This window comes from Leptonotus elevatus, chromosome 1 (assembly GCF_054856555.1).
Source record: "Leptonotus elevatus isolate MCC_2025b chromosome 1, RoL_Lele_1.0, whole genome shotgun sequence".
NCBI classification, from domain to species: domain Eukaryota; kingdom Metazoa; phylum Chordata; class Actinopteri; order Syngnathiformes; family Syngnathidae; genus Leptonotus; species Leptonotus elevatus.
In genome coordinates, this window is record NC_141239.1 from 31074916 (window position 1) to 31092064 (window position 17149).

Consider the following 17149-nt stretch of genomic DNA (forward strand, 5'->3'; position numbering starts at 1 on the left):
AATAAGCGGCCAAAGTATTTGTCACACAGACGCACTAAAAACAGCAGGACGGAGCGGAGCGTCTGAGGGAGGGAGCGCATACGTTGTTCGTAAGGTTTTGTAGACGTTCTTCTTCTACATGCATGATGCGTAACAAACAATAGAAATACACTCCAGTGTGATGTCATCAGCTTTCAATTTCAGTACTAAATAGTTTCAAAAATACTTATTTCTTTTATTTTCTTTCATGTGCTCGTATGCTCTTATTTCGCATTCATCTAATAGTTCCACATGTGATCTTGTTGAATCAAGTACCGACAGTGTAATGCTAGCAGTTATATCATTATCCACTAGTTGGCAGTATAGCCTTATGTTTGTGTGTTAGGACACAGAACGATAGTGATGGGCGTGACAGTTCTTTTAAGTGAACTGAATCTTTAGAATCAGTTTATTAAAAAGAACCTTTCAAACGATGCGTTCATCAAATCGTTCGTCTACGCAACAGGTCAAAAAAAAAAAAAGAACTGACGCAAGATGGACGATGTCAAGCCGCCAGGACCGCTTAAAATGACGGGAAACGTGGACGCGAGTCGGCGGGCGTTCAAGCAACAATTCCAGCTCGACCTTGCCGCCGTTGGATTGGGTAATCGGGCGGACGAAAGGAAAATAGCCCTTTTAGCGGAGGCTATCGAGGTATTCAACACGTTTGTATATGATGATCCTGAAGACAAACACAAGTTTGAAAAGGTCCTCTACAAGTTTGATGAGCACTGTCTTGCCAAGAAAAACGAAACTTATGAGAGATATGTGTTTCAATCAAGGCTTCAATAGCCAGGTGAGGCCTTTGATAATTTTCTCACCCATCTAAAAATAAAAGCTAAGTCCTCCAACTTTGGCCAACTAAAAAAACTCAATGATAAGGGGTCAGATTGTGTTCGGGACTAATGAAAAGAAGCTAAGAGAAAGGCTGTTGAGGGAAGCGGACCTTACATTGGAAAGTGCAATGAAAATATGCCAAGCTAACGAGCTAGCAAAGCAACAGAGACAAAAACAGAGACAATGATCAAGCTCCGTTGAATTGTAAAAAAAGCGGTGAGAGTCACAAGCCAAAGCAGTGTCCTGCATTTGGGAGAACATGTGCAAAGTGTAAGAAACAAAATCACTATGCAGAAATGTGCCACACCAAGAAAGTGCTTGAAGACACAGATGCCAGTGATGATTTAAGCGGTACGTTTTTCATCAAAATGGTATGAGGAAAACTATGTGCAGCCCCAGAACGAAGGTGACGGAGAGCATCCAGTAAATGCAGTTAAAGAAAATAAATGGATCGCACCTCTGCTAGTCAATGGGACACTAGTTACTTTTAAAATTGACACTAGAGCCAAAGCAAACTTGATCAATGAAAATGACTTAAAATCACTGGCAGAGAAACCAAATAGAGTCAAAGACAAACCCATGTCATTAAAAGCATACAACAACCAGCCAATAGAAACTACGGGATGTTGTAGGCTAAAAGTGACTGCAAAAGAAAAGTTTGATGTTCACAATTGTGCCAAGTGGACTGGAGTCGATCCTTGGAGACAAAGCATCCGAGGACCTTGGACTAGTGAACAGAATCTACCAAATCAACAGTAATGATGTACAAACAGACAAAACAAACAACAAAATGTCACAAAGTGAAGGTAGTACAAATATAGTGAACAAATACATTTCCGTCTTCAAAGGACACGGTATGCTGCCTTGCTCTTACAAATTACGGCTCAAAGAAGAAGCCGAAACCTGCAAAACAGAAAGATGTACCGAAGGAACACCAAATTCAACTGCAGGCAACTTCTCAAATGACGGAATCTCTGAGAAGATCAACAAGACCTCGAAAACCACCTGACAGACTTATTGAGAAGGTTTAAATGTTATATTATTGTGGATAAAAGTGTTGCACTGTTAGTTAACAAATGTTTAAAAAATAAAAAGAGTGAGAAATTGTTATATGTATATGATATGTGTATGGTTAAAAAAAAGGCTTTGTAATAGGTATTGTTAAAACTTTGGAGGGGAGATGTAATGATAGCAGTTATATCATTATCCACTAGTTGGCAGTATAACCTTATGTTTGTGTGTTACTGGTTGAACCAAGTGTGTAATGGCTGTGCAACAATAAAGAACAATCAGCTGACAGCACATGTTCCTGCGTGACTTCTTGAATAATAGAAGGCAGAATATAACAGACAGTACATATTTACATAGCAAAAGAAACAATGAAATAATTAACAAAAAGTGTGTATTGCAAAAAAGGTTCATTAGGGATCACATTTGGAAAAATATATTGGTCAAAGAGAATCATTGGTATTGCAAAAGAGATTTTTTTTTTTTAATGGGGCTAATTCGCAAAAACAAACAAACAAAAAAAAAACATTTAAAAGGCAAAGACAGTAAATGGTACTTCATTTATATAGCACTTTCCACCTTACAAGCGCTTTACATTCGACTACTCATTCACCTACTGATGACGCAGCATCAGGAGCAACTGGGGTTCAGTATTTTGCTTACTTCAACGTGGTCACAATGGCATGGGATCGAAACCACAACCTCGGGGTTGTAAGACAACCACTCTACAACTGAGCCACGCCCAGTAAAGATCAGGGGGCATATTTCCAACGAGAAAATGTGGTGTTAAACTTTTGAAGAGAAAAAGAGGGGGTGACGTGATGTAAACATAAATAAGCGGCATATTAAAACAGCATTTTTAAAGAAATACGATGCATATTTTAGGGGGAAAAAGATATTTGCAAAAAATGTGCCAATTTACAGAAATAGGTAATATTTGGACAATGAGGAAATAATAGGGAGCATATAAAACATTGTTGGCATATTATAATATTTTTTTTTAAAGGGGGCCCATATAAAAATTAGGGGCACATTTGGAAGGAAAGGAGAAAATTCGGTGGCCTATTACAGATTATAAATGGGGCCTTACTTGGAAAAAGAATAAAGAGTACAGGACATACTTGATTTTTTTTTTAAAGGGTTGTATTTTAAAATATGATACTGTATTTGCAAAAAAGAAAAGTAAAAATAGACTGCATATTAGAAAAAATACTGGTGATATTTGGAAAATATAAAGTATATAAAAAATGGGGAATATTGGAGAAAAAATGAGTTGTACATGTAATTAAAAATAAAAGGGGGGGGGGGGTTATTTTGTACATGCATGAATTTTGATATTAATGATAATTTATCTTCATTTCATCACGTGTCTTGACTGCCTAGCTTCCACTTGAGTGTATGTTAGGTTTTTTTGGGGGTGCTTTTTTGCCCAATCAGATGTCAGCTTATATTGCCATGTCCTTGTAATCAGCCCAGGGCCTTCAATGCCACAAGTGCAGGCCCATGACACATACTGTTAAGTTAACATTGTTTTGTTTTTAACTAATTAGATATCAGATTCACAACTTTCGGCCTTCTTGCAGGCTCAAAGTCTGCGTGTTTCCATCCTGATTGGTTAATCAGAGCCATCAAATCATATTGCAGCACGGCTTGACATGCCCTTGAACAAGGGCGGGAATCATAATTATGCATAGGTGGCTGAGCAGGAGAGGTCCAATCAGGCATGATTGAAAATCCAAACTGGCGGACTTTTCAAGAAAAATTGGACATTGTGAGGACAGACCGACCAACATTAAAGTTGGTTGGTTCGTTTCACGGAGTAGAATTTCGGCACTACTACCAGAGCAGCAAAACACACGCTAGCGCTGAAAAGCGACAATAATACGTTTCTCATGTAGTATATTTCAAATGTTGATGTTTTCGTCATCCATCCATTATCCAAACTGCTTATCTTCACTCGGGTCGCGGGCATGCTGGAGCCTGTCCCAGCTGTGTGTGTGCCCAGCCAATCACACGCAGGGCACACACAATCATTCACACTCACAATCACTCATATTAAATATTCATTGTGAACTACTATATTATAACATCAAGGTTTGGACTTAACGCAATGCCTCTCAATTATTTTCAATTTATTTCCACTGGAAGAAGAAAATGATTGCCACATATAGATTACATTCTTGTATATCATTTTGCATTATTATGTGCTCGTGCTGGTTGAAGAGGCGGATTAGGAAGGCCAAATGCAGCACCTTCCACTGGTGCAAACCTTCATCACAATTTATTGTATTAGTTACTAGTATTGACACCAGTTTAATTTTTATCCTTGTTAAATATATTTCAAAATGCAAACGCGCTGTTTATGAGCTATCATATGTTGCATCACATCCTAACGAGTCATTTAGAATGAAGTCATCACATCTCTGTTTACATCACTGAATGTATGCTATGGAGATGCAGTTACAAACTATGTTTAGTTGTTGTTGTCGGAATCTAAAATTAACCGTCGCCGCTTGCTGTCAGCTCAAACCACTTCAATCCGATAGGTCATAAATACTTTTATTATTCTATTCACAGTAGTATTAAAAAAAAAATTAATCACAATAACGCTCATGTACAGCAGCGCACAAGAGAATTTTGGGGAAAACAAAACAAAACAACAAAAACAGATTATCGGCCACCGCCATTAGCTGCGCCGCCACCGCCGGCCCCACCGCCTGATTGGTCCTGAGCGCCTGACATCATCAGGAAGAGAACCAGGGGTACGATGTACATCCACTGGGGGAAAAAAACATAAAAAAACAAAAAAAACAATTCAGTTCTTGGCTTATTCCTGACGAGCTTCAAGAATAAGAAAAGCCTGTTAGCAGGTTGTTAGTGGTTAAGTGGAACATGATTTATTCAAGTCCCTTCACACAATCATTCCCAGTTAGAAATTACCGATCTCGATATAGTTAGAAAGTGTCACATTTCCTCAAATAGTGGCCTCTGCTATAATAGATGCCACAGCTCAATTAATGAATTGATTGGACCTAGAAGGCCATATTAGGAGGCACCACCATGAGTCATGTCACTCTAGTCAGGTTTCCATCCAAACGTTTCCAGCCGCTCTTCTTTTGCAAATATGTGCCGCGAGATGACGTTGCAGTGACGGAGCTTTGGGAAAATGGGGAGTTCCAGGTGGGAATGTTGGTTTTGACGGACTGAACGGAAGTAGTTTGTCTTGTTGGCTTCCCTCCCGCATGGAAGTGAAGTGTGTCGTTACATTGAGAGCTGATCTTAATAAAGCCGGCTAAAATTGCATTCAGGTTTTTTTACTTTAATTAAATATAAAAATAATCGTGTTTCTTCGTCTCCCCAAACATATCTTACTTTATCATCCGTCATTTATTGTACTACAAACGTGTAGTATCTGTCAAAACGTGCAACGTATATCCGCTCATGTAGTCGCTTTTTCGCAAAACCTGTTTCCATCGGCAAAATGCGCATTTTTCCTTTTTTCGATACGCTTCAAAAACCAAAATTTCTGCCGTTTCCATTCAGTTTCTTTTTCGCAATTCTTGAAAATTCTAATAAAAATAGGTGGATGGAAACCCACTGTCTGTCGCTAACCAAAACAGCAGGACTTAGAGGCAAGACTCAAATGGGGCCTCAAGACACCAGCATTTCTTTTTGTACACCTTACAGATGCCTCGTCTTTCTGCAGTCGAGTACTAGGACAAGCAATGGTGGCCACTGTGTGAGGGAATGAGCAGGATGAAGATGAGGAGCCACAATGAAGCATTCTCATGTTTACTTCCAGTGAGTGAGTCTGGGGGGGGAGGTTCAGCTCTGCTCTCTGCCTCCCCCTGCTGGGGGCTGTGCCGAATTTGAAGCCATGAGGAAGATTGCGCCTCCCAGTATCAAATACCACTGCAACACAACAGCACAGCAACCGGCATACAACAGTCAGCAAGGCGCAGCGCGGGCCATGAGACGGCGCCATCTTCAGGCGCAGGTGTTGCATCGCAACTGACAGACGCAATTAGGGAAGCACTTTTGTAAACATCCATCTCGCCGTGGTCGGGGAAGCAAAAAGACGGAAGTTTGTTGACAAGCGGGAAAGACGAGCACAGCTTTGAAGAGGAGTTGTACGGCCGGGGAATCCACTTACGTATTTAGCGAAGAAAGACTTCTGCTCCTGAGGATTCTTGCCTTTATTCTCAGACTCCTGCTCCAAGCGCTCCAGGAACAGAGCCGTCTCGGGCCTGCGAAGACAATTTGAGGCAATTACAAATCAAAAAGAGTCAAAATGTGCCACCGAGTGCTGAGAGATGACAAATCCTGGCGGGAACGCAACTGCAAGTGACGCCAACAGGTGGAGACGGATGACATTCAGAATATTTGTTCATGTAAAAACTATTGGGGTCATTGTTTTTAAATTATGCAAGTCATTAAATGATTAGAAAAATACAAAGTAACGAAAATAAATAATTTTGAATTTTGTAGACCGGTGAAATAAAAGCAGCAGATTTTGAAGCATAAAGATAGCAGAGAAGTGCAATCTTTCGTTCGGCTGTGGAAAGAAAGGAGGGGGAGGAGCACCTTGCGCAATACAGATAAACACAAAGACACTAAGTAATACACACACAGAAAAAATTCTCAGCCACAAACAGGTAATCTACTGTCAACTTTAGCAATGTGAAAACATTTTTATTTCATGTGCCAATAGGGGAAACCCTTTCTCGATTGGTTGATAATATTGGCCCCGCCCCACAACTTGCACTTCCAGCCTTGTGCCCCTCAATTGAGTGTTCCCATTGATGAGTGTGTAGTAGGGCTGTGCAATTTGTGGAAATTCAATTACAATTACAAAATTGGCATAATCGTAAACAAAAGAAAAGATTAATAATACCAATTTTGATTTGTATAAATTTATATATTTGCACTTTTTTTTTTTTTTTTTTTTTAAATGACTAATGTCATAAATCTCGTTTGGTCCAAAAGGAACTTGCATGATTAATGTTTCAAATAAATGTATTTGTCTTGATATTTTTATTACGTCAAAACATTTTCTTCTTTTGTTCCAAAAAACAAATGATTGTCCCAATCCTGATTTCAATTATTATTAAAATAATTGTGATTAAATGTTCTTCATATTCGAGTGTAGGGTGTCCCAGTTCTCACCTGAGTCACTACGCCCTGCCCCCTTTGCGCCCTTGTTCTACACTATATTACCCACAATTGATTGCAGTTGACCAAAATAGCCTGAAAATGGCGGCGTTCGATGGTAATTCCTGTGCCGAAAAAAAAGTATTTTCAAGTATAAGTATCAAAGTATTTGTTTTATCGTTTATATATGTGTAATTTTAATAGAGCTGTCAAATGATTACATTTTTAATCAGATTAATCACATATTATAATTTTGATTAATCATGATTAATCACTTAATTAAAAAGGCTTTTCATTAAAAATAAATTGCCCGCTAAATATGAAGAGCACCTATTATAGTTATTTTGTATTATCAAACAATAAAGTGTGCAAGTGCAGGTATAATTTTTGTCCACTAGTAGTCGCCATGCTCATATTCTAGACTATAGTATTGAAGAAGAAAGTGGCAATTGAGCTCGTTTTTCACAGATTGGGAAGAAAATGTGCTTTGGCTTTGACTATTGTTATCTTACCTGTGTGTATGTGTTTCTACAGTGTTTGTGAATATTTGTTATTTGAAGGAATATTACTACCAGAATTCAATGGTAATTTACCGCTAGCATGTCAATGGCATTTTTTATTGAGTTTAGAATTAGCATGTTTTTTTGTTTTCTAATGAAGCAGGTATTGTAATATACAATGTGTGTAATTCTTTTTCTTGAGTATTTAGTTTTACAGTAAACTGAAACTGATCTCAAAAAGTAGGGGTGTTAGAAAAAATAGATTTGGCAATATATTGCGATATTACAGCACGCAATTCTCGAATCGATTCAATATGCGGCCGAATCGATTTTTAAACAGAATTTTCTTTATTGGAATATTCAACAAAACGTCTTACTTAGGGTTAGGATTTACACATTAAGCATGGAAAAATGTTATATTAATGGAACATTAAGCGTTAATATTTTATTTCAGTGCTGTTCAAACAAACAGACTGCAACCTGAATTTTCAGATAAATAAATACATTTTCATACAAATCTTACAGTGTACATGTACAAGTTTCGTGATTAGTATTTTCAAAATTTGAGTTTTAAAAATCGCAATAATCCATTTATAGTTTCGTATCGGGATTAATCGGTATTGAATCAAATCGTGACCTATGAATCGAATCGCCAGGCACTAGGCAATTCACACCCCTAGTTTCAAGCACACGGAGGGAGGGCAGAATCACACACACTTGCTGTGCAAGTAACAGTACGTTGAGGGAACTTGCACACACATAGAGCACTGTTCAGCACATTAACGGTTTTCTTCAATTATACTGTTTTTAAGTCATTTACCGCCAAAAACGTTTAATGACGTATACTACAATCCAAATGAATGCTGCCAAAAACGTTAATTCATGTTTACTAGTTTTTTCCTCTCTCAAAAGGCAGTGGGACGTCTGTGCAGCGCTGCCTTGTCATTGGGGTATTAAAATCCCAAAACACCCACTAACTATGGCCAGCAGATGGCAGCATTGTATCTCTTTTCAATGGGCTCCCGTTAGTATGGAATTACACTGAAACATGACAAATCTGATGTAATAGACCATTTTCAAGGATGACGTGAATGATCAAACCCTAATCTAAATCGCACAGCGTCACTAAACAAAAAATATTAGTGTCAAAGTCACTGTTCAGAAAATGTCTCAATATTACTCAAATGACCTATTTGCAAATGATGATTCCTAAAGAACGGAATAAGGTAGAAACATACTTTTTTTCTAATGAAAGAATGGAACGCGATCTTTCATTTGATACCCACCATGTGTATGTAGTCAGAGTACACAATATTCTGTTTGCCTTGAAAGATTAGTTAAAATGCTCGAAATCGGCTGGCACTGTCGGGGTTGTTTTTTGGATAACGTGCGGAAGTAGAAGAGTTAAGATCGAGAGAAGCCAAAATCCAAATCGCGACTAAATTTTGATTAATTGCCCAGCTCTGTGACTCAATTAAGCGTTTGGGCCCTACATGCAATCACTTGAAGCCATCGCTCCTCTCGCCAGTTCCTCACGAAGAGAAATTATCAAGTAGAAAGTAACGAGCGTTGCGTGTGACCAACCCGGGCGCGTTGATGGGGGCCATGATGCTGAGCGTGGTGTTGAAGAGCTCCAGGTCCACCTCGTCCTCCACGTCCGCCCCCCTGCACGCGCCGGGCAGCGTGACGATGGAAATGCCGATCAGTGTGCCCGACACATCCGTGTGCAGCGTGATCACGTCGCTCAGGTGGGACTCCACCATTGCGCACTGAACAGAGGGAACATGGCAATCATCATGATTATTATTATTATTACGAACATTCATGTTCATATACTAGAGCAGTGGTAGTCAAACAAACCTTAAAAAAACAACAACTCTCCAAGTAAACCCTTGCATGTGCAGTTTCATTCACAAATTTCAAAATTTATTTGAACCCTCTGCTGAAAATCATGACTATGCACCGGTTTGGTGCTCAGGTCAAAGCAATCGATTTTTTTTTATTGGTGCCATCTATTATTGTCGAAAGACTTACAGCTCTGACAAAAGCAGTGAGATATCCATCCATCTGTCGCTCCGTCTGTCTGTCAGCCTGCAGCGAAACCCGAGGCACTCTGATTCGGTATAGACCGTCCACAGACGCCACATCCTGTCACACATTTTTAACACGTTTTAATACATTCATATTGCTTTCAATCAAAAGTGGATAAACGTTTATGAGGTATAAATAAATACATACAAACATGAATAAATAAATGGGGGATTGAAAAAAAAAAATCTTGCTGTTTACTGCTGCTTTGACTCACTTTGAGCTTGACTCTGTCATCCAACGTTAGTTGGTTCTGACTCAGGGACACTCCGGGCTCCCTGCCGGCTTTCAGCAGCAGCGCTCCACGCACCCGGAACTTGCTTACGTCATCTGGACAGAGATCACGCGAGAGTTCTCGATTAAATGCACCTGTTTAATGGCATGTTCAAATGCGGCGACAGTTCAATCGTGTGGGAGCAAAGTAAATAGACAGGATCTTTGAGAAACTATGATGGCGTGATTTACAAATGACACAAGCCGAATTAAAGTCAGAACAGTAGAGTTTGTGAATATCTCGCCAGACACAGCCTGCGAATGGCGTCGGTAAGTTAAAGATAAAGAAATCGAATATTTTCGAATGGCGTCTGGTCGCTAGCTTGTTCTCCCCAGTAGCACTGAAACGGCTTCGTGAGGTGACTAACAAAAACGAAGCAAAACAATTTGCTCTTAAACAGGAAAACTTCCTCACCAGCTTCAAAAGAATGTTCTAGAGGCACGGAGAAATCGCTGAATTCCGCATCTTGGACGTCGCCAACCTGGAAATCGAGGGAAACAAGTAACACATTAGCCGTTTAACACACCGCTAACGGCTTCATCGAAGATCATCGATGATTTTGAAACGACACGCACGTACCCTCCTGCCATTGTTGCAAAAGACAATGTCAATGCACACAAGCGATAAAATAAAAGAAATAACTGCCGTCGTGATTGATAAAGGCTTCATTTTCGTATTGCCAACCGAGTTCAAGCATGTAAGGGCGACGCAGCGTTGATAGAACGCCGTTTTTGCTTCCGCTGGTTTCTTTCGCAATAAGAGTCTTCCAAATAAATGACAACCTAGTTAATGATTAAATGGATGCAAAAGTAATTGTAATTAAGTAGTTCCAAATGTGTGTATTATACATTTACTAATTAAACATGAACAACTAAACGTAAAACGGTAAACGAAGGTACCGTTGGCAAAGCAAAAAAGCAATACAACGTTGGCGCTTCCGATATGCTGTCATAGTAAGAGTCAACCAAATGAATGACAACGTATGTGTTTCCGAACGTGATATAATTGATCAAATAACCCTCGAAATATCAATGGATTGGTTTAAAAGTCTATATTTCATGTTTTAAGTTGAACAAATTACATGCAAAACTGTTTCGTCATCAAAGTGTATCATGCACCTCTCTTTCTTAAACGACAGAGGTCACCAAATGACAAAGTAAGGTCCATATCGCCTGGTTCCTATTTTAAAAATAAATACACAAATACTTAAATAAAAACATAAATAAAATGAAAAATAGCACAGTAAAAATGTTTTAAAAAATCTGAAGACGTATATTTAAAAAAATACATAAATACATTAAAAATAGATAAAATAACTATTTGTTTGTTCAATAAACAACATTTGCCATAGAGCTCACAATTTATTTTAGCTTTAACACTTTTATTGGATGTACAACAGCTGAGGAGGAGGATGATGTCATGCAATAACACGTCTAATAAGGAAGGAGATTATATATAAGTAGCTGACTCATGTAGTTTTTGCAGAACTTGAGATGAAGTATCTGGTCACCGATTAGGTGTTATCTCTCTCTTTAACACCTTAAACAGCTGTGCTATTCTTATTTGAATGTAAATGTAGACTTTATATGAATCTCTCGACTTTGTCGCGTGTTCAAATGGCGTGTTGTGAGAAAGAAGACCACAACTTTTTTTTTTAATTTATAGATAGGCTCATGATGCAGAATGTAGGACTCCATGCAAAACAGATGTGAAGCAGATGTCAGCAACGGTTATACAACATTAACCGTATCCGTTCCTGTAAACCTCAGCGGTAAGCAGTTTACAGGAAATTAAAATGTTCACATTATACTAGGGATGTTCGATACCACTTCTTTTTTCAGACTGAGACCAATACCAAGTACTGATTTCAATAATACTTTTGATACATAAACATTTCCCCCCAAAAATGACATAATTGTAAAGAAAGACCTATATACACCCTTAAAATGGCATAAAATGAAAGGCAATTTCCTGTTCTTCTAATTTCTAGCTTCTGATTGTTTAACAGCCACAGGAGGGCGGCCCATACTGGTATAGATCGCGGGTACAAATATCTTGAAATTAGGCCAAGTATTGGATACCTGGTATTAATACTCGCCCGTCTCTATGCACTACTGTAAATTCTTGTGAATAAAACTGCAGAATAATGTTTATTTTTCTTAACTCTCTGTACATAAATGACACATTTTTCATTTTTGTTTTGGTTGGGTACTTTTTAAAAATTAAGCTCCAGGTGCCAGTTTCACTCAGCAGCTTGAAATTTGGTAGGAATGTCTATCATAAGTAGACACACAAAAGTCGCCAACGCTCATGCCCCAAAAGACACAGGAAGTCGGCCAATTTTGTTTAAAGCAGCCATTTTAAGCTTTCTTCTGCCATTTTCACAGGACCTTTAAAAACAAACTTCTACAAATTGTGTCCGATTGCTACCAAGTCTGAGCGACAAATACTTAACAGATGAGTCATACAAGTGAGAGGAATTTTGATTACTGCCCGAAGCCAGCTGGGATAGGCTCCAGCACCCCTGTTACCCTAGTGAGGAATAAGCGGTTAAGAAAATGGATGGATGGATGATTTGTGTGGGTGAATTATGGCAGCATGAGGTTTTAGCTCAAAAACTAAAAATCTTGTTTAAGCCCTTTTCACTTAAACGTCTAGCATTTCATGTTTTTGTATATCTATGACATGTCTTTCAGGAGTTGACCTACAAAAGACTCAAAAAGCCATATTGAAAAGACACAAGAAGAAATCAGCCAATTTTAGTTCAAAGTGGATATTTTTGCCTTTGGCCATACTTGGAAAAATCATCTCGTTTCCCTTAGCAACTTGATATTTGGTAGAAATGTCTTTAATGAGTAGACTCATGAAAAAGACTAAAGGCATGCCTGAAAAGTCTCAGGAAATCTGCCATTCTGGTTTAAATTAGACATTTTAGGGCCATTTCTAAGGGAATATTTAGAAAATTCAACCACTCAAGTCAATTTCACATAGCAACTTGAAATTTGATAGACCCACAAAAGTCTCAAGAAGCCAAGATAAAGAAAAGTCCGCCATTTGCTTTGACGTCAAGTGGCCATTTGATGGTCAATTGTGCCATCAGATTGCTTCTGCATTAGACACGCCTTAATACCGTGTCTGCTGAGTTTATATTTACATCAGCTGTAAAAGTATCCACAGGCATGTCAGCGTCTGAGTCACGGGGAGTGTACAGGGCACCTCCCAAAGAACCCATGAGATCCTTGATCTTATGGATCCCACTCTTGCTGACAGCTCAGACAAATGTAATTGTCCAAGTCGGGCAGTGTCCCTCCACATTTTCCTCTTTTTATTTTGGACCACAGAAACGCCCTCGGGGCCTCCGTCACCCCGATGATTGATTAGAGCGGCAGTCGTTAACACCTCCGATGAGTTGCACCTCGGGGGCGGGCGGCGTCTCCCGGCGGCCCTGATCTCCTGCTCTCTAAGCTGCTGCCAAGGTTTCAGGTGACAAGCGCTCTGTCACTCCAAGAAGATGAGATGACTGGCAGCGTTGGCGGGCGGTAGGAGGAGGAAGGAGGCGGCGGTGAGGTGATAAAAAGGGATGGAGCAGGAAGTGCAGGCAGATCCCCGAGACGACGAAGACGCTTTGGAAGTGACTGTGACAGACATGCCTGAGCTCCAGGAGCCTGGTAAGATGGCACACTAAAGCTGCCGGCATGTCGACACAAAGGAACAGCTAACCGCTAACGTAGCCTGTCAATCACCTTCCACTGCTCGACTCACGACAGGCCCACCAGGAAGCGCACAGCTTAAAGGAGGATTGAAATTGTACGTTCTATTCTATAGTTTAATACACCATCAGAAGCTTAGTGTAAGGGAATCAGATGGTTTTGAAAAACAGACGTTGAATGCATTTGAATGAATGCAGATGATGACTGAGGTGTGTACGCATTTCTTGAAATAATTGCTGATGTTGCGCTTTGATTTTGTATTGTAGCTTTAATGCCAAGGTCATTTTTTAGATTGTTTTTTTATTTTCTCGTCTAATTTTCTAACATTTTCTTAGACTTTTTCAGTTTTTTTGAAATAGTTTGTGTAATTTTTCATTAAAATTATTTTATTTTTATTTTTTTTATTTTTAATTGCCTAATTTTGTATTTGCAACCTAACGAGGACAAGTGGTATCAAATGGATGGTTTTGTATTGTCAGAATCATTTTGTGTGTTAAAAAAAAGATCCTAATGTTTATAGTGTTTTACTTTTGACTCTAATATTTTTTATATTCATCAATTATCTTGTGTGTTTGTTTTCTTTAGCATTTTAGTTTCTCAAGTTTTGTCTTTTTCCCCAACATTATTTGACCATTTTTTTGGTCTATTTTGTTTTGTTCCAAATAGTTCTCTCTTCTTTCCCAGTATTTTCATCTAATTATATATATATATATATATATATAACAAATCTATTTTGTATTATTTTTCCTAATATTTTTGTCTGCTGTTTAGTGATCCCCCCTCCCACCAATATCCTAATGTACATTTGTATTTAGCCTAATACAAGTTGTAGCTATTAACCTCGGGTCCTGTAGTCGCCATGGATTGATGTGGGAGATGTTTTTGACACGCTCGACTTAGCAAATATTTGTCCACCAAAAAATGGCTTCAATGATTTCATCCAAAACAAACGTGGCATAAATTATGCTGCTAACTTTAGAACTGAAATTCTATTTGTGAAATTATTGTATGAGTATGTATGAGCGAGCGTTTGACGGAGTGGCATGATCACATCCATCAACCTGATCACCTACACCTGTGCTTAAAAATTAGAGAGGGAAAGTGGAGAGGTCCGGCAGTGCCTACACTGCCCCCTGTGGTCATCTACCGCAAATAAAAGCAAAAATAGCATGTGGCTCCTACACAAGTGCTACATTTTTACTTATTTTGTCATGTAGCTTTACTGCTTTGGTTCTGGTACGCTTATGCTGGCATACCCTGGCTTGTCCCACTCCCGATGGCAAATCCCCGATGTGTCATATTGCAGTAAATTAAATCTGGTGCATTTGTTCATCTTTGTGGCCATAAAGCGTGAGGTGTCACGTTCAAGAATAACCTGGTGTGTTGTGACATCACGCCGCGGGGGCTGTAACGCATGTTGGTACTGTCATGGTGACTAAAATATGCGCTGTCACCGCCTTTTGTCAACAGGCGCGTAAATCAGAGCTTGAAACCTGAGATGAGACGCCAGTGCAGGAGGAGAGGATGGATAGGGAGGCCTCTGGCCGAGCAGGTGCAACCACCTTGTCCTTTGTCCCCTTTCTGTGGAATGTACAGTAGTTGTTCATTCCACCTTTTCCATGAGCTAACTCTGTGCCATGTTTGTCAGCGAACCTCTTCGGGGGTTTTTTTTGTACAAAAATTTTTTTATTCAAATTTTCAAGAATTGCGAAAAAGAAACTGAATGGAAACGCTTGGAGGGGTTGGTTTTTGAAGCGTATTAAAAAAAGGAAAATGCGCATTTTGGCGATGGAAACAGGTTTTGCGAATAAGCGACTACAAGACCGGATATACGTTGCACGTTTTGACCGATACTACACGTTTGTAGTCACAATAAATGGCGGATGATAAAGTAAAATATGTTTGGGGATACGAAGAAACACAATTCTTTTTATACTTAATAAAAAAAAATATGAATGCAATTTTAGCCGGTTTTATTAACATCAGCTCTCAATGTAACGACACACTTCACTTCCATGCGGGAGGGAAGCCAACAAGACAAACTGCTTCCGTTCAGTCCGTCAAAACCAACATTCCCACCTGGAACTCCCCATTTTCCCAAAGTTCCGTCACTACAACATCATCTCGCGGCGCATATTCGCAAAAGAAGAGCGGATGGAAACGGGCATAAGTCGCATGTTCGTTTAGCGCATTTTCACAAAATTCGCATAAAATGTCGAAACATTTGATTAGTGAGAATGGAACAGGTTGAAACAGATACCAGCATTGGACTCTTTTTGAGGGACTGTTCGCTGTTTGCGAAACTGTACTACTCACTCTGATCAGGGAGGTCAGAATGTGTATGTGTGTATGTATATATATATATATATATATATATATATATATATATATATATATATATATATATATATATATATATATATATATATATATATATACTGTACTATAAAAACCATACAATTTATAGCTAGCTACATAGAATAGCATTTGTGGTTCACACACTGTTTTTGTTGAAAAGGGCACTTTCATTACAATTCAAAACTTAATAAAAATTTTTTTTGTGTTTTTTTAAAGAAGACATTTTATTAATGTCTCCATTTGTCATTCTGTCTTGCAAACCAGACAATTCTTTGCACGCCTATAGGTTGAAGCAGAAATCATTGTCAATCAAATCATTTTGAATCAAAAATAGCTTTGAATCGAAAATCGAATCTGAATCGAATCGTGAGACTCCCTCCCCGTAATACTACATCTTTAAGCGACTGTTACTTGAACACGTGGAGCAGCAACATATACAAACAGCATATATGTTGGTAACGAGCATACATTAGAGCTCAGCGTTGTTCAATATTTTGTGGCACAACTTGGTACTACATTAAACGTCTCCGAAGTTAAATAAATTCCCATAAACTTCCATAAAAAATATATTGCTTAAAAATCTGTGATAAGGCAGCGTGTGCAAATAATGAACTGTGAATCTGTTCACGCATCCCATGTCTCGGATTACTGCCGTCTGCCGGGCAAGGGCAGCCTTCGAATATGCTTGAAGTTCATCACACCGTCTCAGTTTTGAAGCCCTCCTGGCCTCCTTGGCTTCGGCCAGACCATGTGACTCCCTTGTGGGTTTGGTGGCCGTGGGGGCGATCTGGAAGGCGGCACACAGCCCAATAAACAGCCACCAGAATAGTTGACGGAAGGTGTGAGGAGAGAGCTTGGAAGCTGCGCTCATTCGATTATGTCACCTCTCCAATCGGGCAGGGAATCTTCATCCTGCCTCACGACAGGTGAGGGGTGCGAAAGGCCTCTTGGATGGAGTCACTCGCCCAGTGTGTGGGCTTGTTGGTGTTTGCGGGGGTGCGAGGTGAAGGCGTTTGGGTGTGATGACCCAAAAAACAGTGTACTTTATCTCCAAAAATTCTGTAGTGACCATCATGTAAGGTTTTCAAAACACAACACCCAAAATCTGTTTTTCTTCCAAGCATGACATTTGATACACATTCACATCATGAGGAGACCCACAAAAAAAAGTCTCAAGATGCTACACCCAAAGGAACACAAAGTCT

The 17149-nt window shown here is 39.2% G+C and overlaps 1 protein-coding gene and 1 long non-coding RNA gene across 3 annotated transcripts; one reads left to right on the plus strand and one right to left on the minus strand.

Annotated features, from left to right (window-relative positions):
• Nucleotides 1-4406: 4406 nt before the first annotated feature.
• emc10 (ER membrane protein complex subunit 10) lies at nucleotides 4407-10639 on the minus strand. Of its 2 annotated transcripts, XM_086091600.1 has the most exons (8): nucleotides 10456-10639; nucleotides 10291-10357; nucleotides 9820-9932; nucleotides 9549-9662; nucleotides 9099-9283; nucleotides 6017-6110; nucleotides 5660-5775; nucleotides 4407-4641 (listed from the first exon to the last, which is right to left on the minus strand). In XM_086091600.1, exons 1-7 carry the CDS (start codon nucleotides 10543-10545, stop codon nucleotides 5689-5691), a joined length of 750 nt encoding a protein of 249 aa, XP_085947726.1. In that variant the 5' UTR covers nucleotides 10546-10639; the 3' UTR covers nucleotides 4407-4641; nucleotides 5660-5688. The 2 variants fall into 2 exon arrangements, with proteins under 2 accessions (XP_085947726.1, XP_085947718.1); XM_086091592.1 differs by lacking the exon at nucleotides 5660-5775.
• On the plus strand, nucleotides 9992-14148 carry LOC147181664 (uncharacterized). The gene is made up of 2 exons (XR_015096715.1): nucleotides 9992-10145; nucleotides 12573-14148. It is a non-coding gene; the product is annotated as an uncharacterized LOC147181664 (long non-coding RNA).
• Nucleotides 14149-17149: the final 3001 nt, after the last annotated feature.

What these genes read in the sequence shown, in the direction of transcription:
- emc10 (XM_086091592.1), bottom strand. Translation starts at nt 10,545, where the DNA reads ATGAAGCCTTTATCAATCACGACGGCAGTTATTTCTTTTATTTTATCG. An exon ending in ATGACAGAGTCAAGCTCAAA is followed by an intron (nt 9,663 to 9,819) that starts GTGAGTCAAAGC and finishes AATGTGTGACAG; the next exon opens with GATGTGGCGTCTGTGGACGG. An exon ending in GCCCCCATCAACGCGCCCGG is followed by an intron (nt 6,111 to 9,098) that starts GTTGGTCACACG and finishes TTGTCTTCGCAG; the next exon opens with GCCCGAGACGGCTCTGTTCC.